A 24,020-nucleotide genomic window follows, 5' to 3' on the forward strand; every position below is an offset into this window, starting at 1 on the left:
GTTAGCTCGGTTAGATCTCACAGAATACAGGGCAAACTAGCCGAACTGGCTGAAAGGTAGAAGACAGAGGGTGGTGGTGGAGGGTTGTTTTTCAGACTGGAGGCCTGTGACCAATGGAGTGCCACAAGGATCGGTGCTGGGTCCTCTACTTTTTGTCATTTATATAAATGATTTGGATGTGAGCATAAGAGGTACAGTTAGTAAGTTTGCAGATGACACTAAAATTGGGGGTGTATTGGACAGTGAAGAAGGTTACCTCAGATTACAACAGGATCTTGACCAGATGGACTAATGGGCTGAGAAATGGCAGATGGAGTTTAATTCAGATAAATGCAAGGGGCTGCATTTTGGGAAAGCAAATCTTATCAGGACTTATACACTTAATGGTAAGGTCCTAGGGAGTGTTGCTGAACAAAGATACCTTGGGGTGCAGGTTCATAGCTTCTTGGAAGTGGAGTCATGACAGCCAGACTACTGAGACCCATCGGAATCCTAGTAGCACACAAACCCACCAACAATCTCAAACAAAAACTAACAAACTTAAAAGACCCAGTACAACCCATGGAAAAAAACAATGTCATCTACAAAATTCCATGCAAGGACTGCCACAAATACTACGTAGGACAAACAGGAAGAAAGTTAGCCACCAGGATACACGAACACCAGCTAGCCACAAAAAGACATGACCCTCTCTCCCTCGTAGCCCTACACACGGATGAAAAAAACCCACCATTTCGACTGGGACAACACATCTATCCTGGGACAGGCTAAGCAAAGACATGCCAGAGAATTCCTAGAGGCCTGGCACTCCAACCACAACGCCATAAACAAACACATAGATCTAGATGCCATCTATCAACCCCTCAGAAAACGAACAGGAAATGACATCACCACAAACCCCAGGAACCCCATCCAGGAGAAAGATATAAATAGAAGGCAGGAGACAACAGCTTCACTTCACTTGGAGGTCGTCACTGATGATGTTACCCAGCCAGGTAATGAAATGTCTGGATACAGCTCAGTGAGCAAACCTACACCCTAAACCTCAACCTGAGCTACAAACCTTCACAGACCTTGCAAAAATATAAAAGAGACTTAAGGGGCAACTTTTTCACACAGAGGGTGGTATGCGTATGGAATGAGCTGCCAAAGGAAGTGATGGAGGCTAGTACAATTGCAATATTTAAGAGGCATTTGGATGGGTATATGAATAGGAAGGGTTTGGAGGGATATGGGATGGGTGCTGGCAGTTGGGACTAGATTGGGTTGGGATATCTGGTCAGCATGGACGGTTGGACTGAAGGGTCTGTTTCCATGCTGTACATCTTTATGACTCTATCATGGGTAGCAAAAGCTCCAGCACTTCTGAACCATCAGTGCCTGAACTTCCTCAACATCAGAGCTCCTGCTTCTGTTTGAGTCCTGGTCCTGAATGGGAATGCAGATCCAGGAGTGGGAAGCAGTGCTGGGTGATCTGGGGAAGAGGAGAAAGACACTGCAACTTGAGAATTTGAGAGTGGGAGTAAAGGGCCACACCTCAGAGTGGCACCAATTGGGTCATACAGGAAATAACCTTAAAGCAAGTAACAGCATTCATCAGGATTACAGGCCCCATTTAATGCTGCAAGAATGAAAGGGTAAATGGGGCAACTTTCAACAAGACCTTTTGTCTCCTAAAAATAGTTTCTAGAAATATTCAATATCAGGAGGTGTTGTAGCCCAATGGAATCTTTCCATCTGAACTTGAAGCTCAACCGAGACCCTGAGTTAGGAATGTCCCATGGGAGAATTAAAAAGTTTAATGATGACGATGAAACTGTTGTCAATTATCGGAAAAACCCATTTGGTTCACTAATGTCCTTTAGGGAAAGAAATCTGCTGTTGTTACTTGGTCTACATGTGACTTCAGAACCACGTGGTTGACATTGTAAATTAGGGATGTGAAGGAGAGAAAAAAAATCCACCTATTTACAAGAACTTTGTCCAAACCACACACCGTTGAGTAGTGAATTGGGATCATTTTCAGTTTCAAGTCTTACCTGGAGAGACAGTATCTCTGGTCGTGCAGCATTCCTACCATGTTGCTCTAAAATCTCAGCAAGGTTATGTGCGAAATCCTGGAGTAGGGCTTGTCTACACAGCCAATGAAATGCAACAGTGCAACCAATAGTTCATGGCTGGCATCAATTGTAATGTCACCCAAAGGAGTGACGGAATGGGTGAGGTGGGCAATGGAAATGGTGCTAAATATCTCCTCTTCTGGGACTGGGTCTGAGGCACATCATTTGGCTAGAAGATGGAGAGGGGGGATTTACTGTACATTTAATGTTATGATAGTGGACCGGAAAATTATTGATGCGGATAATGGGTTGCGAAAATGGAAAGTTACTCCACACTCAGTACTAATTTAGCCAAAGGAAACTGTACAAAACCCATCTCAACATGAAAGCAGTTGGTCTTCCAAATGCTGTTCTCAGAGAAACTCTCATGCTATGTCGTCAAGACAGAGTCAATCATTAACAGTGCAACGGGAAGCAGAGCCTGAGAAAGTTAAAAATTTACATGAGTTCAGGGAAACTTAACATATTGTGGGTGAAGAAACATGAGACTGTAATGCGAAAAGGAGCATAAGAACTTAAATCAGAGCAGGAGTAGTCCATTTCACCCTTCACGCCTGCCCTAGCTTCCAACAAGGTCATGACTGATCTTTCCCAAGCCTCAATGTTCCTTTCAGGCTGGCTCATTGTAGCCCTGAACTCCCTGATAGTTCAAAAATCTACCTACTTCCTCTTGAAATACTTTCAGTGATCCAGCCTCCACAGCTCTCTGGGGTACAAAATTCCAGGCATTCACAACTCTGCGTGAAACCTTCAATCTCAGTTTTAGCATCCCCTCCTAATGGAAACACCATCTCAACATCTGCCCTATCAAGCACGTTTAGAAACTTGTACCTTTCAGTAAAGCCAACCTTCCGTCTTCCAAACTCTAATGAGTAAAGGCTTAACTTCTTCAGCCATTCTTGATAAGTCAACTGCTTTGTCCCAGGAATCTGCCTAAATTAATCTCTTTTGAACTGCCTCCAATTATTTTACACCAGGTTATAGTCCAACAATGTTTACTTGGAAGCACTAGCTTTCAAGGAACTGCTCCTTCATCAGGTAGCTGTGGAGCAGGACCATAAGACACAACTTTGTCCACTCCAGCCCAATACTGGCTCCTCCACATGATGGCTTCCAAATACTTTCTCTGCTTTCATGGAAGAAGATGCAGAAAATCTCTCAAATGTATTCCATCTCACCTTCCTCAGGGGGTGCCCAGCATCAAATGTCAGCTTTCAACCACTTCCGTTCACTCCATGAGATATCAAGAATAGACAAGGTGTTGGGTATTATGAAGGTGATTGGGCCTGACAAGTTTCCAGCAATAATCCTGAAGCCTGTGCTCCAGAATTAGCCAGGCCATTCATACAGTGACAGTACTGGCATCTACCTGGCATTGTGGAGCAGAATCAGAACATGTTAAGACCACAAATCAGTCAGTAACAGTTTATTGAACTGATACAACTTTTTTTTAACCTTTTTACATATTTAGCCTCAGGTTCAAATATCCTAACTGATTATCTCACATTCAGGATTTGTATGATTTTGACTGTAACACATCACACCATATGGACAATTAGTTAAACACTACGTTTATTCACTTTACAAACGGGAGCATACATTTGAAATATTGTAGCTCCTATTTACTGTGAATGACATTTACCCCCAAATCTGGACCTATTGTTTCCACGCATCTCATTAATTACCAAAATGCATTGTTTATTTCTATTCCTTGCCAATTAAGCTTAATTATTTCCTGCAGCCAATACAAGGATTTCACAAATGGTTCCATCTAAGCTTGCCTGTGACTCTGGAATCTCTGTGTTTCCTGTAGGCCCTCTGACGCTGCAGAACACCAGGTTTTCAAGGAGAATGGTTCAGAATCCGAGGTTGGAAGAAATATGTTTCTTTCAAGAATGGGCTGTTAAATAATAATTATCCATTAAATTTAATACACATCATAATTATTTGCCAATCGGATTTAATAAGTTCATTGGTAAATTTAAAGCATGTAAAGCCAATAATAGTGTTTCAAATCCAATTAATGCAAATTATTTTCTCAATCACTCAATAACATTATAGATTGGCTTGAAAATTGATCGTTTCTTCTCTGGTAAACTCTAGCAGAATGGCTCAGGATATCTTCAATCCTGTTCACCTCAAATTAGCACAGATAGAGATGACAGCAGAGAAATGTCAGAATGGTTACACTCTGAGTTGCATAGCTATTGGTTTGTGATTGCGTCACGTGGATTTATCACCTGGTTTTGTACTTGCAGTCCAAACGGACCAGACTAAACAGGCCAAGGCAGTGTGGCGTAGTGCATGCATTCATTGTGGTGAAAGTGGGTACTGCAGATGCTGGAGATTAGAGTCAAGATTAGAGTGGTGCTGGAAAAACACAGCAGGTCAGGCAGCATCGACATTTCAGGCAAAAACTCTTCATCAGTGCATGCATTCGTTGTACCGGGGTGCGGGTAGATAAAATGAACTGCTTGCCTCCGCTATTTTCCAAGTTGGCACTCAATGCAGTACATGTATTCATTTGCCAGGGGAGTGGAGACAGGAGAGGAGAGGGATTTTCTTGGGCCTTCTCCCAGCTTAGCTCCTCTGCTAACTGTTAATTATGCCCATGTTTGATATTTGTTCGTCTGGCATAAACAGTGTTTATCGAATGGCGTGTGCAATGACACATTTGTACTGGGACCTGCTGAGGAATGCAGCTCATGCCACGCTAAATAAAATTGTTGCAAAGTCAGTTCTGAAAGCATCAGGAGGTGGGTTTTTGGGCATGGTTATTGCTCAATGGTGACGCTGCTGTTGGTGACTCTGGCTCCATACCACCCTGCCCACCACTTAGAGTCCTTTCCTCCATGTGTAAACATTACATATCGTACACCAGACCCATAGTTTGTGAAAGTGTTTGATACCTGCAGAAAAAGCAAAGTAATTCATTACTGAACCATCAGGCGGGAATAGTCACATTCAACAGCAGCTGGATTTTATACAACTTCTTTTTACATAGTACACATCCCAAAGCAACAGAAATATTAAGGGAAGTGTGGCATTGTAATTCATTGCTAACAAGAGCAGTTTTGTAAACCTGAGATGTTAAAGATTGTATTTCTAACTAGAGGTACTTGTCCATAGACATCCCTTCCCCTTTAACCATAACTTTTGTCATGTGTAAATGATGGATTTACTCGTTTTTCACGTACCTCCCTCCATTCTGCATCATTCCACTGGGGGCCACGAATCTTGTCAGTCTTGTACTCCTGGATCTTGCTCATGTCTTCAGAGAGGAGCTCAACATGTGGTTCATACTCAAAACCACAATCATGCCTCCCCGCGTACCTTAGGGGGAGAAGGATAATCATCGCAAGCGAATGAGAGCAGGTACTTCTCAGCGAGTACATCAGTATTGAGACAGCATGGCGTACTCATTGAATTTCATCATCCACTATAGTGGGATGTGAACCCATTGTCCTGGGCTGTTGTTTACTAGTCTAACGACATCAATATATCGTTACCACTCTCCTGCACTGCATGGCATGTGTTGTCAAGTCAGTCAACCGCAGAAGGCATCACAGTAAAGCCCAATCGAATCCAGATATTATGTTTACACAGAATCAGAGAATCCATACAGTATGGAAGCACACCATTCAGCCCATTGAGTCTTAGTCGACCCTGCAAGTAGGATTTCACCTGGACCTCACTGCACTCTATCCTTTTAACCTTGCATTTCCCATGGTTAACCCACCGAGACTGCACATCCCTGGGTAGTACAGGCATTTTAACGTGGCCAATCCACCTAACCTGCACATCTTTGAACAAGTGTACCTATCTCAGGAAATCCTGCTCGATGTTTTCTTTCCTTCTCAGCTTATCCACGGCTGAAAACACAGAACAACCTGACACACAAATATTGAAGGTTCCTGATATGCCCAGTGAAATGATTATATATGGAGCATTTCTTGATTATATGTTTTACTGAGATCTGTCTCTTGATTAAACTTAAAATATAAGCCATAAACATTAATTTAACCTGGAGCAGTGTTTTGTAAAGGAATAAGACAGTGCTATTTTCTGGGTCTGTAGATTGAAAGAAGCAAAAATGGCCTTCAGTAGAATGACATGCTCTTCTTGTTGGATGTGGGAGTTTAGGGAAAGTTTATGTGTTACTGAGGATTATATTGGCAATAAATGCCATTGGTTGCAAATCCTATCAGATTGCATGGATCAGTTGGAGAGACAGTTAGAGGCAATGAGGAATTTACAAGAGCAAGGGGATGTGATGGATGGCAGTTATAGGAAGGGGGAAAAGTCGCAGATACAGTCACATAGATGGGTTAACTCCAGGAAAGGTAAGAGAGGTAGGCAGTTAGTGTCTTCTGTGGCTGTCCTCATTTCAAACTGTTTTTTAAAAATGTAGGGGGTGATGGATTCTCAGGGGAATGTAGCACGAACAGCCAAGTTTCTGGTATTGAGACTGGCTCTAATGCAACGAGGGATGCGTCCGGTTCCAAGAGATCAATTTTGTTAGGGGACTCTCTAGTCTAAGGCACAGGCAGATGTTTCTGTGGCCAGCAGCGAAAAATCAGAATGGTGTGTTGCTTCCCTGGTGCCAGGATCAAGGATGTCTCAGAGAGGGTGCTGAATGTTCTCAAGGGGGAGAGGGACCAGCAGGAGGTCATTGTAGACATTGGAACCAATGACATAGGAAGGGAAAAGGTTGAGATTCTGAAGGGAGATTACAGAGAGTTAGGCAGAAATTTAAAAAGGAGGTCCTCGAGAGTAGTAATATCTGGATTACTCCCAGTGCTACGAGCTAGTGAGGGCAGGAATAGGAGGATAGAGTAGATGAATGCATGGCTGAGGAGCTGGTGTATGGGAGAAGGATTCACATTTTTGGATCATTGGAAGCTCTTTTGGGGTAGAAGTGACCTGTACCAGAAGGACAAATTGCACCTAAATTGGAAGGGAACTAATATACTGGCTGGGAAATTTGCGAGAGCTGCTGGGGAGGATTTAAACTAGTAAGGTGGCGGGGTGGGACCCAGGGAGATAGTGAGGAAAGATATAATTTTGAGACTGGTACAGTTGTGAACAAAGGTGAGTCAAACAGTCAGGGCAGGCAGGGTCAAAGCAGAGAACAAGGTAGGACTGATAAATTAAACTGCGTTTATTTCAATGGAAGAGGCTTAACAGGGAAGGCAGATGAACTCAGGGCATAGTTAGGAATTTGGGACTGGGATATCATAGCAATTACAGAAACATGGCTCAGGGATGGGCAGGTGTGGCAGCTTAATGTTCCAGGATACAAATGCTACAGGAAGGATAGAAAGGGAGGCAAGAGAGGATGGGAAGTGGTGTTTTTGATAAGGTATAGCATTCCAGCTGTGCTGAGGGAGGATATTCCCGTAAATACATCCAGGGAAGTTATTTGGGTAGAACTGAGAAATACAAAACGGATGATCATCTTATTGGGATTGTATTATAGACCACCCAATAGTCAGAGGGAAATTGAGATACAAACTTGTAAGGAGATCTCAGTTATCTGTAAGAATAATAGGGTGGTTATGGTAGGGGATTTTAACTTTCCAAACATCGACTGGGACTGCTATAGTGTTAAAGGTTTAAATGGAGAGGAATTTGTTAAGTGTGTACAAGACAATTTTCTGATTCAGTATGTGGATGTACCTACTCGAGAAAGTGCAAAACTTGACCTACTCTTGGGAAATAAGGCAGGGCAGGTGACTGAGGTGTCAGTGGGGGAGCACTTTGGGGCCAGCGACCATAATTCTATTCGTTTTAAAATGGTGATGGAAAAGGATAGACCAGATCTAAAAGTTGAAGTTCTAAATTGGAGAAAGGCCAATTTTGACAGTATTAGGCAAGAACTTTCAAAAGCTGATTGGGGTCAGATGTTCACAGGTGAAGGGACGGCTGGAAAATGGGAAGCCTTCAGAAATGAGATAACAAGAATCCAGAGAAAGTATATTCCTGTCAGGGTGAAAGGGAAGGCTGGTAGGTATAGGGAATAATGGATGACTAAAGAAATTGAGGGTTTGGTTAAGAAAAAGAAGGAAGCATATGTAAGGTATAGGCAGGATAGATCGAGTGAATCCTTCAAAGAGTATAAAGGAAGTAGGAGTATACCTAAAAGGGAAGTCAGGAGGGCAAAAAGGGGACATGAGATAGCTTTGGCAAATAAAGTTAAGGAGAATCCAAAGGTTTTTACAAATACATTAAGGACAAAAGGGTAACTAGGGAGAGAATAGGGCACCTCATAGACCAGCAAGGCAGTCTTTGTGTGGAGCTGCAGAAGATGGGGAGACACTAAACGAGTATTTTGCATCAGTATTTACTGTGGAGAAGGAGATGGAAGATACAGAATGTAGGGAAATAGATGGTAAGGTCTTGAAAAATGTCCATATTACAGAGGAGGAAGTGCTGGATGTCTTGAAATGCGTAAACGTGGATAGATCCCCAGGACTTGATCAGGTGTATCCTAGAACTCTGTGGGAAGATAGGGAAGTGATTGCTGGGCCTCTTACTGAGATATTTGTATTATTGATAGTCACAGGTGAGGTGCCGGAAGACTGGAGGTTGGCTAACATGCTGCCACTGTTTCAGAAAGGTGGTAAGGACAAGCCAGTGAACTATAGACCAGTGAGCCTGACCTCAGTGGTGGGCAAGTTGTTGGAGGGAATCCTGAGGGACAGGATGTACATGCATTTGTAAAGGCAAGGACTGATTAGGAATAGCCAACATGGCTTTGTGCATGGGAAATCATGTCTCACAAACTTGATTGAGTTTTTTGAAGAAGTAACAAAGAGGATTGATGAGGGCAGAGCATTGGATGTGATCTATATGGACTTCAGCAAGGCGTTCGACAAGGTATCCATTGGGAGAATGGTGAGCAAGGTTAGATCTCATGGTATACAGGGAGAACTTGTCATTTGGATACAAAACTAGCTCCAAAGTAGAAGGAAGAGGGTGATGGTGGAGGGTTGTTTTTCAGACTAGAGACCTGTGACCAGTGGAGTGCCACATGGATCGGTGCTGGGTCCACTACTTTCCATCATTTATATAAATGATTTGGATGTGAGCATAAGAGGTACAGTTAGTAAGTTTGCAGATGACACCAAAATTGGAGGTGCAGTGGACAGCAAAGAAGGTTTCCTCAGGTTACAACAGGAACTTGATCAGGTGGACCAATGGGCTGAGAAGTGGCAGATGGAGTTTAATTTAGATAAATGCAAGTTTCCTCATTTTGGAAAAGCAAATCTTATCAGGATTTATACACTTAATGGTAAGGTCCTAGGGGGTGTTGCTAAACAAAGAGACCTTGGAGTGCAGGTTCATAGCTCCTTGAAAGTGGAGTCACAGGTCGATAGGATAGTGAAGTAGGTGTTTGGTATGCTTCCTTTATTGGTCAGAGTATTGAGTACAGGAGTTGGGAGGTCATGTAGCATTTGTACAGGACATTGGTTAGGCCACTGTTGGAATATTGCATGCAATTCTGGTCTCCTTCCTATCGGAAAGATGTGAAACTTGAAAGAGTTCAGAAAAGATGTTGCCAGGGTTGGAGAATTTGAGCTACAGGGAGAGGTTGAATAGGCTGGGGCCATTTTCACTGGAGCATTGTAGGCTGAGGACTGACCTTATAGAGGTTTATAAAATCATGAGGGGCATGGATAGGATAAATAGATAAAATCTTTTCCCTGGGGTGGAGGATTCCAGAACTAGAGGGCATAGGCTTAGGGTGAGAGGGGAAAGATATAAATAAACCTAAGGGGCAACATTTTCACACAGAGGGTGGTATGTGTATGGAATGAGCAAGTGTCGGAGGCTAATACAATTACAACATTTAAAAGGCATTTGGATGGGTATATGAATAGGAAGGGTTTGGAGGGATCTGGGCCAGGTGCTGGCAGGTGCAACTAGATTGGGTTGGGATATCTGGTTGGCATGGACGAGTTGGACTGAAGGGTCTATTTCTGTGCTGTACATCTCTATGATTCTATGACTATGTCTTATGGTCTTATGGTACAGTTTTGCAAAGTGTCAGGAGACAGTATTTTCCATTAATATTCAACTCAGACTTTGAAGGGGTGGATATTGTGCTACCTCACTGACTGAAAGACAATGTGCTGCTTCAGCAGTTTCAGGGCAATCCCCAGTTTTAAAAGGAAAGTCTGAAAGAAAATGGCCTTTTGTGAAAAACTGGTCAACCTGGCCTCTTTGCAGGCAGGATTTCCCAGCAGGCCTGCCAGAATAAGGACACATCTTCTTCTGGGGACATAGAACCTCAGGGGTATGAGATAACTTGACCAACAAAGCGACACACGCCAGACGTCGAATCAAGGAACAGGCGTAGAAATGGTACTGAACCTCAAAACTGTAAACAATGGAGCCTATTGAGTTAAGGGGATAATGATTTACTCTAATCTGAAAACAATTTGGGAGGCTGCATGAAGTCATCAAAGGTTCAGTGAAGTTAATTTGGGATGGTATCGACCCCGTTGTTTCCACGAATGATTAGATTAATCCGGCCCCAGCAATCTCTGGAGATGCTTTGTGAAATGGGGGGTGGAACCGGCCGGCCCTTTGGAATCACACGGGTAAAGGGGGCAGCGGGGGGCAGCAGGCCCAGCTATCGGGGGCTCTTTTCCTTTTCACTCTGCTCACTCTGAGCTCGCTGAGTCTCTGGACACCAACCCTTTGGGGCTGAAGACATCGACCCTGTCTGTGACCTCGGACTTGGAATTCTGCAATAACACCCCAAGGCAGAGAGGGAGTCCCACTGGACAAGCAACAAGTCCCCCTGAGACCGTAAGGCCTGGGGCACTTATACTCTGGAGTATTTGGTTAGGCCTAGTGGGGAGAGTGGTTGTGTAATTCTTAAAGTGTGAGTACCCTGTAAATTGTGTAAGATTAAAGATTTATGTCGTGCCCATTCCAGTTTTCTTATATTTTATAACAGAGTATCGAGTATAAGTTTCATCGAAGTAATGTACGGATTGGGCAAGTTGAATTTTTTTCTGTAATAAAGTTCCCTGGTAATTTGGAACTCATATTTGAGTCCATCTGTGTACACCAATTCTGGCTGAGTTCACCGCAGATCCCAGACTATAATTCCAGTGTCAAGGACCGAAGGGTGATCTGGGAGATTTGATCTGCCCACTCAAGGGGGATTGCTGGCCAGGATAAGCAGTTTGATCTCTGTTCTTCTCTCGCTTTGGGGTACCGCCCGAGTGGTAGGTACCAGGTGGCCATTGTCCAGCCAGCAAGACAGGGAATGGCCCAGGCATTGGTGGCAGTCATGACTACTGTGCGGAGATACATTCCGACTGGCTGGTCAGGCTATAAACAGTGAGTTCGGTTCAGGCTCTCTCTCCAGCGGAGTTGCCCTAGTTGAATTCCGGATTTTTGAAGTTCCCACAGCCTGCTGGAGAGAGACCACCAGAGCAATCGGCGAACCCCAGGCATCGGCCTGAGTGTGGAGAAAAGGAAAGAAGTGCCTGCACACTTCCCAGCTTACCAGTCCCGCAGTGTGATAGGAGGTTGAATGTTATCCAGGATCCCTGCCTCAAATCCTTCTGAGATGAGGTTAATCAGTTGAGATTTTTCACACCACCTTAATTGAGAGAAAAATGCAACAAGTGAACTCCGTTCTCAACAGCTTTTACTCGAACTTCCGTACTTGGCTGTGAGCAAGACAGTTGCTTCCACATTTAAAGACCGAGCTCAAACTCATTCATGCTTCATCTATGCAGTTCTGTTTGATTGTCCCACACAAAGACCACAAATCCAATGTTCAATCAGACATGATTGCACTGAACGGTGGGGCATGTTTTGATGGGCTGATTGGCCTACTCCAGTTCCTATGACACTGATCAAGTGGGGATGGCTGAGTTCAGCATCAGCCTCACCTCTGGTACTAGTCTTCCCTTTCTACTGGCCTGGAGGGGTCCAATACAATGACATTTCACAACTCACAGAGAGACAATTCTGCCCATTGAGCTCATGTCCCAGCATTCCTTGTAAGCTACACAGCCCCATAAGTGTGTAGCAACTCTGATACTCTGTGCGCACCATTCAGAGTCAGCGCGCTAATCACGGCATGGAGTGCTGCTGCCAGGATTCACTGTCATGGATTGCCCTTAGGGGCCAAGGCAGCTATTCGGAAAATTAGAGGGAATGCTGGGGCTGGTCCCGGAGACCGGGATAAATCAAAATGGTGCTGAGGGACTGCGACCCATGTCATACCCGTAAGAGGTGACAAAATATTTCTGGATCTCTGGATTTGGAAAGGGCTTTCCGAAGCCTCCTGGAAGGTCTTCCACCTCCCATCTATCTCTGCTGTTACTGGTGAGTTCCCAGAAGGCAAATTCCTCTGTCAAAATTGGAAATGGCGAATTGTTACTGCAACCATCGATCGGACAGTTTTAAATGCAACCTGTAACATTGATGAGCATTTACATTTCAAGGAGGTTACACCTTCCCAGTACACTTATCCAATTCCATTTAAGGAGATACAACAATCATCCCAGTTGATTTATCTTTTGCCCACCCAATCTTCACATTCATTCAGGCAAAGGTGGAACAAAAGCTGAAGGTAGGGGCTGAGAACAAAGGGGTAAGCGATAGGAGGAAATGGAGCCCAGAGAATCAGAATGCTATACATGGGATGGGTAATAGTGAGGAGAAAGTGAGGACTCCACATGTTAGAGATCGGAGTCAAAGAGTGTGGTGCTGCAAACGCATAGCAGGTCAGGCAGTATCCGCGGAGCAGGGAGTCGATGTTTTGAGCATAAACGCTTCATCAAGAATGTGGGGGAGGCTCAAGGGGGCTGAGAGATAAATGGGAGGGGGAGGGTGGGACTGGGGCAAGATAGCTGGGAAGGCAATAGGTGAGGGGTGATGATGACAGAGCAGAGGCAGGAACGGATAGGTGGGAGAAAAGATGGACAGGTAGGACAGTTCAAGAGGGCGGTGCCAAGTTGGAGGATAATGGTGAGCCAGGGAGAAAGAAAAGCTAATAATGGAGACCCTAAGTGGGTGAAAATGGGTCAGCTGTGCTAACAGCAGTGTATGTAATGGCAAGGGCTGAGGTGTGGGGTTGGGTAAAGGACATGGAAGATGGTGCTTAATGTTACTGAACTCAATACTGAGTCCTGAAGATTGCAGGGTCCCCATGCGGAACATGTGATTCTGCTGTTCCAGCTTGCACTGAGCCTTGCTGGAGCACTGCAGCAAACCTGAGTCAGAGATGTTGCCCATCCACAGTGGTGTGTGGAGGGGCAGGCTACTGGAAGCTCTATCATCACATGGTCTGATTTCAGCACAGCCAGCCCTTTAGGGGCAGCAGTTGCTAACCTGCAGCAAGTTAACTCGGGGAGCAGTGTTAATGGTTTCAGTCTCACCAATTCCATGGCCAGCAGTCCTGCACTGTCAACAGCGCCAATGGGAAGCAATGGCCATTATTGGAATTGCAGGTTAGCGTAGCTCAGAGGATTTGGAGCTGGGTTCAAGATGATGGGAATTGGGGGGGGGGGGGGGGAGGTGGGGGGAAGCGGGAATAGTTAGGGAAATGGAGAGTAAATAAATTAATCTCAAAAACAGAGGCAAAGTGTTTAACAGAGAAATCAAGAAACACCTTTTTTCGCAGAGTCATATGGATTCTCAAAATGGCTGTAGTTGCTATAGTAATTGAAGGTGAGTTGTGTGGCGGTAATGTCATTGGATTACTATATGAAGGCCAGGCAAATGTTCTCCAGGCATGGGTTCATTCCTCATCACAGTGAGGTTTGAGTTGATAGATTAATGCTCATTTTACTGAGACTATAATTGCCTGCTAATGTCCGCGAGGGAAGGAAATCAGCCATCCTTAGCTGATCTGGCCTACATGTGGGCTCGAGTAATGTGACTTTTAAAGGTGGAGCAAGCCCCTCAGTTAAGAATGGGCTATGAATGCTGGTCTTGCCAGCGATGCCCACATCCTACGAAAGAAACCTCAGGCGACTGTCTGTGTGGAGTTTGCACATTCTCCCCGTATCTGCGTGGGTTTCCTCTGGATGCTCCGGTTTCCTCCCACAGTTCAAAAATGTGCAGGTTAGGTGAATTGGCCATGGAAAATTGCCCGTAGTGTTAGGTGAAGGGGTAAATGTAGGGGAATGGGTCTGGGTGGGTTGCGCTTCGATGGGTCGGTGTAGACTTGTTGGGCCGAAGGACCTGTTTCCACACTGTAAGTAATCTAATACATTTTTTAAAATTGAGTTTTCAATGAAAAGACTTACTTGGTATGTGAGAATCATAGAATCATAGAGATGTACAGCATTGGTACAGACTCTTCCGTCCAACCCGTCCATGCCGACCAGATATCCCAACCCAAACTAGTCCCACCTGCCAGCACCCATCTCATATCCCTCCAAACCCTTCCTATTCATATACCCATCCAAATGCCTCTTAAATGTTGCAATTGTACCAGCCTCCACCGCTTCCTCTGGCAGTTCAATCCATACACGTACTACCTCTATTTCTGGACTCCTCAACCCCAGGGAAAAGACTTATCCTATCCTTGCCCCTCATCATTGTGTAGACCTCTATAAGGTCACCCCTCAGCCTCTGATGCTTCAGGGTAAATAGTCCCAGCCTGTTCAGCCTCTCCCAATAGCTCAAATCCTCCAACCCTGGCAACATCCTTGTAAAGCTTTTCTGAACCCTTTCAAGTTTCACAACATCTTTCCAATAGGAAGGAGACCAGAATTGCACGCAAAATTCCAACAGTGGCCTAACCAATATCCTGTACAGCCACAACATGCCCTCCTAACTCCTGTACTCAATACTCTGACCAATAAAGGAAAGCATACCAAACGCTTTCTTCACTATCCTACCTACCTGCGACTCCACTTTCAAGGAGCTATGAACCTGCACTCCAAGGTCTCTTTCTTCATCAACACTCCCTAGGACCTTACCATTAAGTGTATAAGTCCTGCTAAGATTTGCTTTCCCAAAATGCAGCACCTTGCATTTATCTGAATTAAACTCCATCTGCCACTTCTCAGTCCATTGGCCCATCTGGTCCAGATCCTGTTGTAATCTGAGGTAACCTTCTTCGCTGTCCACTACATCTCCAATTTTAGTGTCCTCTGCAAACTCACTAACTATACCTCTTATGGTCGCATCCAAATCATTTATGTAAATGACAAAAAGTAGAGGACCCAGCACCGATCTTTGTGGCACTCCACTGGTCACAGGCCTCTAGTCTGAAAAACAACCCTCCATCACCACCCTCTGCCTTCTACCTTTGAGCCAGTTCTGTCTCCAAATGGCTAGTTTTCCTGGAATTCCGTGAGATCTAACCTTGCTAATCAGTCTCCCATGGGGGAACCTTGTTGAATGCCTTACTGAAGTCCATATCGATCACATCTACTGCTCTGCCCTCATCAATCCTCTTTGTTACTTCTTCAAAAAACTCAATCAAGTTTGTGAGACATGATTTCCCACATTTAGACTCTGTGCGTTTACAGATCATTTCTCCAATTTATTTCCTACAAAAGTTGCATTGAGGTATCTTTTGACTGAGAATTCACTTTGTTTACTCTCTATGCATTTTGGTTTTGGTGGTCTTTTTATGCATGAGGTTTATGGAGAGGGGGAGTGAGGGAGGGTGAGGAAGTTAAAATGTCACAGAGGACTCAGTTCCATGCTTTATGTCTCTTTCAGGGCCCATTAGGGTCTTTAGGGTTAAAAATCTCATTACCAAAGGACCTACTGCAACAATAACTGAAAGCCTGTACTCTTTCAATCCATGTATGTGGATTCCCCCATTCCATACAAATAAGACGAGACAAGACCTTTGTCCTTTCGAGACAGGACTAGTAGCACTGGCCCCAACCCAGTTAACTGCCTCCCTCACCCATTGCCTTACTTCCCCTCCATATTAACATTGGTATGTGAGTTCCCCATTTGTAGCAGGCAAAATCTTTCTGCCTTAATTTCTTTCCATCAATACGTAATCATGGAAGATACAATAATCGGTTTCTATAGTCCATTCACACATTATTAAAGGACATCGACATTCATCGGGATTTGTAAAATCATAATTACCTACTTTTAAATTATGTGATGACAATCCCCCACGTGACGGATATGTCTTTGTTCAATTCCTATAAAATATACTGTCCCTGGGTGTAAGGTAGAGATTCATGCAGATGAGTCAATACAAGTAGGCACTTGGCTACTTTGGAGATGCTTTGAATTTCTTGCCGGCTGTCTGATAATATGTCAATAGGTGTTATACAAAAAACTTGTGTCATCTGGATTTGTGGAACAAAGCAGGCATTAACAACGGAGGGAGGGAGGAGTGGACCTGGATGATTCCCATTTTAGACACCCCAGAAGGAATCATTTCTCTGACCAGATTAGCTCTGGCTGCAGTTTTCCCTCACTGAAGGTAACTGTAAAGGAACGAGAAGATAAAAGACAGGGAAACAGGTCAATCATTGTACAATGTTGATTCTGTTTTCACAGAAATGGCCACAGAGAGCTTGATGTGGGTTTTGCCTCCAGCAGAACACATTACTTGATGTGGCAATGCTTAATGTTATTCCTTGTAGCATAAGAAACGTGCTAGTGAAAAATCCAAATACATTTTTACAGCTGGCTATTACATACAAACAGTACATTCACATGAATATCAATGTCTGGATGAATGTGAAGCTATTTTCTTACACAGAGTAGCATGCTTCAAATAATCCAAGTTAAGATGGAGTATCATGTCTTTATGCCGTCAGGTCACATGCTTCAATACAGTGATGATATCACGAGCATTTCTCTTGTAGGTATACCAACACATTGTGAGACATTGCCAATATATAAACATACTCACTGTCACATACTGAGAAAATACCAAAATACTGTGAGACATTGTCAATATATCAACATACTGTCACATATTAACAATATACCAACATACTGTGATGATTTGGAGATGCCGGTGTTGGACTGGGGTGTACAACGTTAAAAATCACACAATACCAGGTTATAGTCCAACAGGTTTAATTGGAAGCACTAGCTTTTGGAGCATCGCTCCTTCATCAGGTGGTTGTGGAGGACACAATTGTAAGGCACAGAATTTATAGCAAAAGTTTACATATGAAGAAAGTGAAACTATCATGGTATTCAAACAGATGAAAGACTCAACAAACAATCAATGTATTTTTCAATGTATAATTTCAGTTACATCACACTGTAAACTTTTGCTATAAATTCTGTGTCTTACAATTGTGTCCACCACAACTACCTGATGAAGGAGCAGCGCTCCGAAAGCTAGTGCTTCCAATTAAACCTGTTGGACTATTAACCTGGTGTTGTGTGATTTTTAACAACATACTGTGAGACATTGTCAATATATCAACATACTCATGTCACATATTGACAATATACCAACTTATGTGAGGCACAACACCACAGCTGGGATCTGTTTGCTGGCTCCTCATATAATATTGGGAGCACTCTTTCATCAGGGTGTTCAAACTACAGAGCTAGGATGAACTAAAATATGCTTTACAACTGCCAGATTTATCCTGTCCATACGGCATGGATCTGGTCTCAGCCTAACACTGGTAAAAAAAAAATTGGCGATGATTTCCTTAGAAAGTTAATCATTGGTTCACTCTCTTTCAGCATCACATCAATATCAAAACTATTGAATGTGCGTGTGCGCGTGCGGGAGTAGTCACTATTTCATGGGGATAGGCTGGATGGAACAGTGGGCCTATTCCACCAGCTCATTGTCATAAATTTCAGTGCAGTTGATGATCTTTCCCTGACCTGCTCTGACCAGACAATCCATTTCTCTATCCAGTGGAATACCTAGGACTCAACCCAGTTCCCAGTGGGATTGTCAGTTTAATGTCTCATCCAAGGGGTTAGAATCCAAAGTTAAGAAAATAATGCACACCAGGACAGAGGGACAATTTACATGTTCATTTCTGAGAAGAAGTGTCCTGCATGATCCATCCAATTGGATTCCATTGCACTGTTAGAAACACAGCATTGAATTATCTGATCAATCTGTATTATTATTCTCCAGTGCCAGTTATCATAGAAACAGCATTTGGCCCATCGAGTCTGCTTCAACCCTCCAAACAGCATTCACCCAAAACTGTAACCCTGCATTTCCCATGGCTGATCCATCTAGCCTATGTATCCCTAAACACTATGGGACAATTTTTGGACTGTGGAGGGAAACCGGAGCACCCGGAGGAAACCCATGCAGACATGGGGAGAATGTGTAAACTCCACACAGACAGTCACCCGAAGCTGGAATCAAACTGGGTCCTTGGCACTGTGAGGCAGCAGTGCTAACCACTGACCCACCACGCTGCCATTATCATGTTACATCACTAGACAGTGATATTTTGATTTGTTGACATGCTCTTCAAACACCAAAGGCATCACTGGCTCCTGACATTCAATGAAACAAACCTTTTTGGGAACAGGAATGCTGACTGATTCTTCTGTTCTAGCAGCCTGGGGAAGCTAGAGTTGTGCGAAATGGCCTCTACACATACACACACTGTACCTCAGCTTCCCTCAATGATCTGGCCAGCAGAATCCGTCGATTCATGTCTATATACTGTGCCAAGTTGCGTAGTTAGGACCAATCATATCTTCATCTGAAACAAAACTGGGTGGCTCAGTGGTTAGCACTGCTGCCTCACAGCAGCAGGGTCCCAGGTTCGATTCCAGCCTTGGGTGACTGTCTGTGTGGAGTTTGCACATTCTCGCTGTGTCTGCGTGGGTTTCCTCCCACAGTCCAAACATGTGCAGATCAGGTGAATTGGCCATGTTAAATGGCCCATAGTGATAGGTGCATTAGTCAGAGAGGGGTGGGTTACTCTTCAGAAGGTCAGTGTGGACTGGTTGGACCAAAGGGCCTGTTTCCACACTGGAGGGAATCTAATCTAAAACTGAGCTCAGGCTTGAGCATTTGCTGTCTAAGCTGCAGAAGGAAATTTGTCCACTAGATGGAGCCACACTTCAGGAAATTGGATAACTCAACGCAATGAAAAACAACTGGCATTTATAAAGTAGATTTCCTAAGGTACTATATAAACTTCTTGTGTGTTATTGGAGCTGCACTCATCCAGATAAATCTAGAGCATTCTGTCACATCCTGATGTGTAACTTGTAGACAGTGATCAAGCTTAGGGGGATCATGAGGTAAGTTACTTGCAGCAGAATTCCCAGTCTCTGATCTATTCTTGTTTTTGCAGGATATTGATAGTAGGGAATTCAGAAATAGTAATTCCATTGAGTATCAAGGGGAGATGGCTGGATCCTCTCTTTTTGGAGCTGATTACTGCCACCTTGTGTGGCTGATACATAACTTGCCACTTGACAGTCCAAGCCTGAATGATTTTTCATGTCTGGTTAATCAGATTTAAGGTTTGTTAACATCTTCTTTTATTCAGAGAAATATGTGATAGCTATTAATTGTTTGAGCACATATAGATTGGAAGCAGCTGTGAGTTGGGTGTGGAATGAAAAGTAAGACTGAGAACTCCATAAACTCTACCAAATAAAATATACGACAGCCTTGGTTTGAATCTCACTTGGCTTGTATTCTGTTCACAATGTTGTCTGAGCCTTGATTGATGTGTTATCATGGTCCATTCAGTATTTGAGGAGTTGTGATTGGTGCTGAATGTTGTGCAATCATCAGTGAACAAGCCCACTTTGCCCCTTATGCTGCTGGGATGGTCACTTCAGATGAAGCAGCTGAAGATGGGTTGTAGGATGCTATCCTGAGAATCGTATAGGGCTCTTATGGTGGTGTCCCTACCTTTGACCCAGGAGACCTGTGTTCAAATCTTACATGCTCTAGAAGTGTGTCCTAATATCTCTGAACAGGTTGATATGAAAATATCTACCAGCAGCAGCTTTGGCAGTGAAGTGCTGTGGCTGAGATGATTGCTGTCAAATACCTTCCCTTGTGTCTGATTTGACTCTAACCTGTGGAGAGTTTTCCCATTGACTCCAGTTATGCTGGGGCTCCTTGATGTCACATTCTGCCTTGATGTCAAAGGCAGTCATTCTCATCTTTCTTCCTGACTTGTGTTCAGCTCTTTTGATCACTTATGGACCAAGGCTGTAATGAGGTCAGGAACTGATTGGCAATATTTACTCTAAGGTGTGTGCTCATGCAGCCATGCTGAGTGCCTGCTGATTGACTTCCAGAAACCATTTACTCCTCAGCAAAAATCAGAAAGAACATTGCAAAGTCCTGACAGAAGACAAATGGAGTGTCTGTGAGTGGATTGTTGCTGAGTAATTTCCATTGTCAATGATACCTTTGCTGGTATTTGGGAGTCTTGGGGTGGAAGGATTCAGATCTGTCCTACTCTTTGCCAATAGACAAACTTGAGCAATTTTCCACGTAGCCAAGTTGCTGCACTGGAACCGCTCAGCCACCGATGAGGATATTTTGGAGTTCAAATCTTTGGGACCATTTCCAGAATGCTGTCAGGGTCTATAGCCTTTCAAGTGACTTCAGCCGTTTTTTGATATCACGTGGAGTGAATGAAAGTGCTTGAAGATGCCATTTATGACGCTGGGGACCTCAGGAGGAGGATGGGATGGCACTGCTGGATGAAATTGGTTACAATTGTCCATCTCTTCTACACTGTGCTGGGCACCCCCATTGTAAGGATGCAGGTATTTGTTGAGTCTCCTCCTCAAGTAAGTTGTTCAATTGTCCACCACCACTCCTGACTGAATGTGAAAGGACTGCAGAGCTTAGATTGGATTTGTTGGTTGAGGGGTTGTTTAACCGTATCTATTGCATGATGCTTCTGCAGTTGTAGCTTCACCAACATGGCATCTCACTAACAAGTCTGCTAGGGCCTGCTCTTGACATGTTTTAAGGAATCTGGTTTAATCATGGCTTGATGGCAATGGTGGGGTGAGGGATGTATTGGAATATGATTGTGCTACTGCTGATGGCCCTGTCTCAAACTGCTAAATCTGTTCAATATCCATCCCATTTAACATGGTGGTAGTGCACACAACACAACGGAGGGTCTCGCAGAATTGCAACAGTGTGGGAGCGGGCCTTTCAGCCCTTCAGGTCCCCACTGACCCTCCAAAGAACATCCCACTAAGGCCCATCCTATCCCTGTAACCCTGCATTTCCCATCGTTAACGCACCTAGCCCACATACCAATGAACACTATGGGCAATGTAGCATGGTTAATCCACCTAACCTGCACATCTTTAGATGGTGGGAGGAAATCCAAGCATCAGAGGAAACCTCAGCAGAGACGGGGAGAATGTGCAAATTCCACACAGACAGTTGCCCGAGGCTGGAATCAAACCTGGGTCCCTGGCACTGCGAGGCGGCAGTGCTAACCACTGAGCCACCGTGCCCCCACCCCCCCACCCAATGATACTGTCATAGACATTGCATCTGCAACAGCTAGATCAGTGAGAATGAGTTTGGTCTTTCCCTCCCTCCAGTTGGCTTTGAAGCTCTCAACCCAGAATACATTCTGCACCTTTGCCTCTGTCTCCAAAGCAGTGTTCAACATGGAGAAGTACTGACTCTTAAGCAGAGTGGGGTGATAGGCAGTAATCAGTAGGACCATTGGCTGAGCATGATTGGTCTGGTGTTTTGAGGCTTCACAAGGTTCAGAGTCAATGTCGAAGATTCCAAGGTAGCTCCTTCCGAACTATATCCCATCGTGCTGCCACCTCTTTATGTTCTGTCCTGTTGTTGGGGTGGGATGGGATATACTCACAGAAGGTATAATTCCATGATAACGATGCTCTCAGGCTGCTGTTTGACCAACCTGTAGGACACCTTTCCTAATTTTGTCTCTCATACCCCAGTAATAGCGATGAGACCCCTTGGGGTGGGGGGTTGTTGGGGTGGTAGGGGTTGTGTATGTGTGTGTGTGTGTGTGTGTGCTGCTTTTGTTGTTTTCAATACCATCAATCACTGGGTTGGCAGGACAGACTTATGAGGAGACTTTGTGTCAGTTAGGATTGTATTCACTGGGGTGAGAAGAATTGGTTGGGGAAGACCTCATAGAAACCTATAAAATTCTAACAGGACCAAACAGGTCAGGTGCAGGAAGGATGTGCCCAATGTTGGGGGAGCCCAGAACAAGTGGTCAAAGTTTAAGGATCAGGGCTGCTTATGTATTCTATCCAGCTTCATTCTTTTTAGATTTGTTCTCTAGTGGCTCATCATTTTAGGGTCAACCATGTTGTTTTGGATCTGGAGTCATTTGTAGGCCAGACTAACAAAAACCTTCCCTCAAGGTAATGGACAAGGAATGTTTAAAGACAATGGACAATGATCTTGTGAATTCCATTATTAATGACTAGACTTTAATCAAAAATATTAATTAATAAGTTTAAACTCTACTAGTTGCCACGGTGGGTCTTGTCCACAGACACTTGCCCACAGAAAATTAGCCAAAGTCTCTGGTTGATTAGCCCAGTGATATTTCTACTATACAGCCACCTCCCATGCTTCATTTATGGGAGGAGAGTTAGGATTGTTCTCATTGAATCTGAATATACACATTAGGAACATACAAGATGCTGAGAGGTTTTGTTGAATGAGAAACTGAACCATTACTCTCGCTGGCTAGAGGCCCAATGACATTAGAGGTCATAGATTTACAATGGTAGACTTTGAGAAGAGATTAAGGTAATTCTGTTTCGTTCAGAGTTTGTCATGATCTGGAACACTCAGCTTGTAAAATAAGTTGGACATGAAATATACAGGATGTGAGAATGTGAATTATACAATGTCAGGATGGTTGTACCAAGTATATTCAAAGAGCTAAATAGATAAAACAGGCTGAATGGCCTCTGCCTACCTCTATGATGCTATGTCACTCTTGGTCTAAAGCCTTCCTAACCTTGGGCACCACCTACCGACTTACTCTGAACTGCATTAATTGGGCTAACCAGGTACGGTCACAATGATGCTACAATCTACCTTGAAGTCCCTGGGCTAATGGGGGGGTAAAGATTGTTGCTCTTGTTGAGATCATGACACCGCTGCTGGAAAATACCCAACTCAGCTTGAGACAGGATTGATATTGTGACTACCCCCAAAACCCACCAACCACTCCCCCCTTTCTTCCCCCCCACCAACAGAGGGATAACTCACCGGATTCCATAGTCAGGGGTCATAGGTAAAGAGAGGTCACTTTGTGGGTAATCAGAGTCACAATAGGTTCTGGAATACCACAGCCTGAATGGGCCAATTATTCCTCAAGAAAGGGAGGGAGAAACGTTTCCTGAAGTTTATTGGAGTAAATGTCACTGGGGGACTATTCTAATTGATGTCAAAGCTGAACGTATGAAATGAACAAGGAGGAAGAGACCAAAGAAAATGTCTATCAGGCCACTTTAATGACCATAACATCACGGCTAGAGATTTCATCAGTCCCTCTGCTCAGAGAAAATCTTTGGTACTAAAAAAAAACTCCAGAGTATTCCAGGCCAATGTGCTGAGGAGTGGCTGATGTGAGGTGTTGCAGTTTTGAATCAGGGCAGGAATTATACATTTAATGGTAAGGGCCTGGGGAGTCTTGCTGAAGAAAGAGAATTTGACTCCACAGTTCATTGAAAGTAGAATCACAGGTAGACAGGATAGTGAAGAAGGCGTTTGGTATGCTTGCTGTTATTGGTCAGTGTATTGCATATAGGAGTTGGGAGGTCATGTTGCAGTTGTACAGGACATTGGTTTAGACCACTTTTGAATTACTGCGTTCAACTCTGGTCTCCCTGCTATATCGGAAGGATGTTATGAAACTTGAAACCTGTGAACACCAGATCCACAGCAATGTGGGATTGACTCTTAACTGGCTTCTGGGCAATTAGGGA

General features: G+C 44.0%; 1 protein-coding gene across 1 annotated transcript in view; it reads right to left on the reverse strand.

Moving 5' to 3' along the window:
- Positions 1–4,827: 4,827 nt before the first annotated feature.
- The window catches only part of LOC140487256 (F-box only protein 2-like), a 170,730-nt gene continuing 151,537 nt past the window's right edge, over positions 4,828–24,020 (reverse strand). The window contains exons 3-5 of the mRNA XM_072586883.1: positions 11,647–11,742; positions 5,318–5,453; positions 4,828–5,029 (exon numbers count right to left, since the gene is read on the reverse strand). Coding sequence (XP_072442984.1) covers positions 4,895–5,029; positions 5,318–5,453; positions 11,647–11,742 — 367 coding nt within the window. The 3' untranslated portion in view covers positions 4,828–4,894. The remainder of the gene's footprint in view (positions 5,030–5,317; positions 5,454–11,646; positions 11,743–24,020) is intronic.

The sequence above is a fragment of the Chiloscyllium punctatum genome, chromosome 16 (genome assembly GCF_047496795.1).
Source record: "Chiloscyllium punctatum isolate Juve2018m chromosome 16, sChiPun1.3, whole genome shotgun sequence".
In the NCBI taxonomy this organism is placed as follows: Eukaryota; Metazoa; Chordata; class Chondrichthyes; order Orectolobiformes; family Hemiscylliidae; genus Chiloscyllium; species Chiloscyllium punctatum.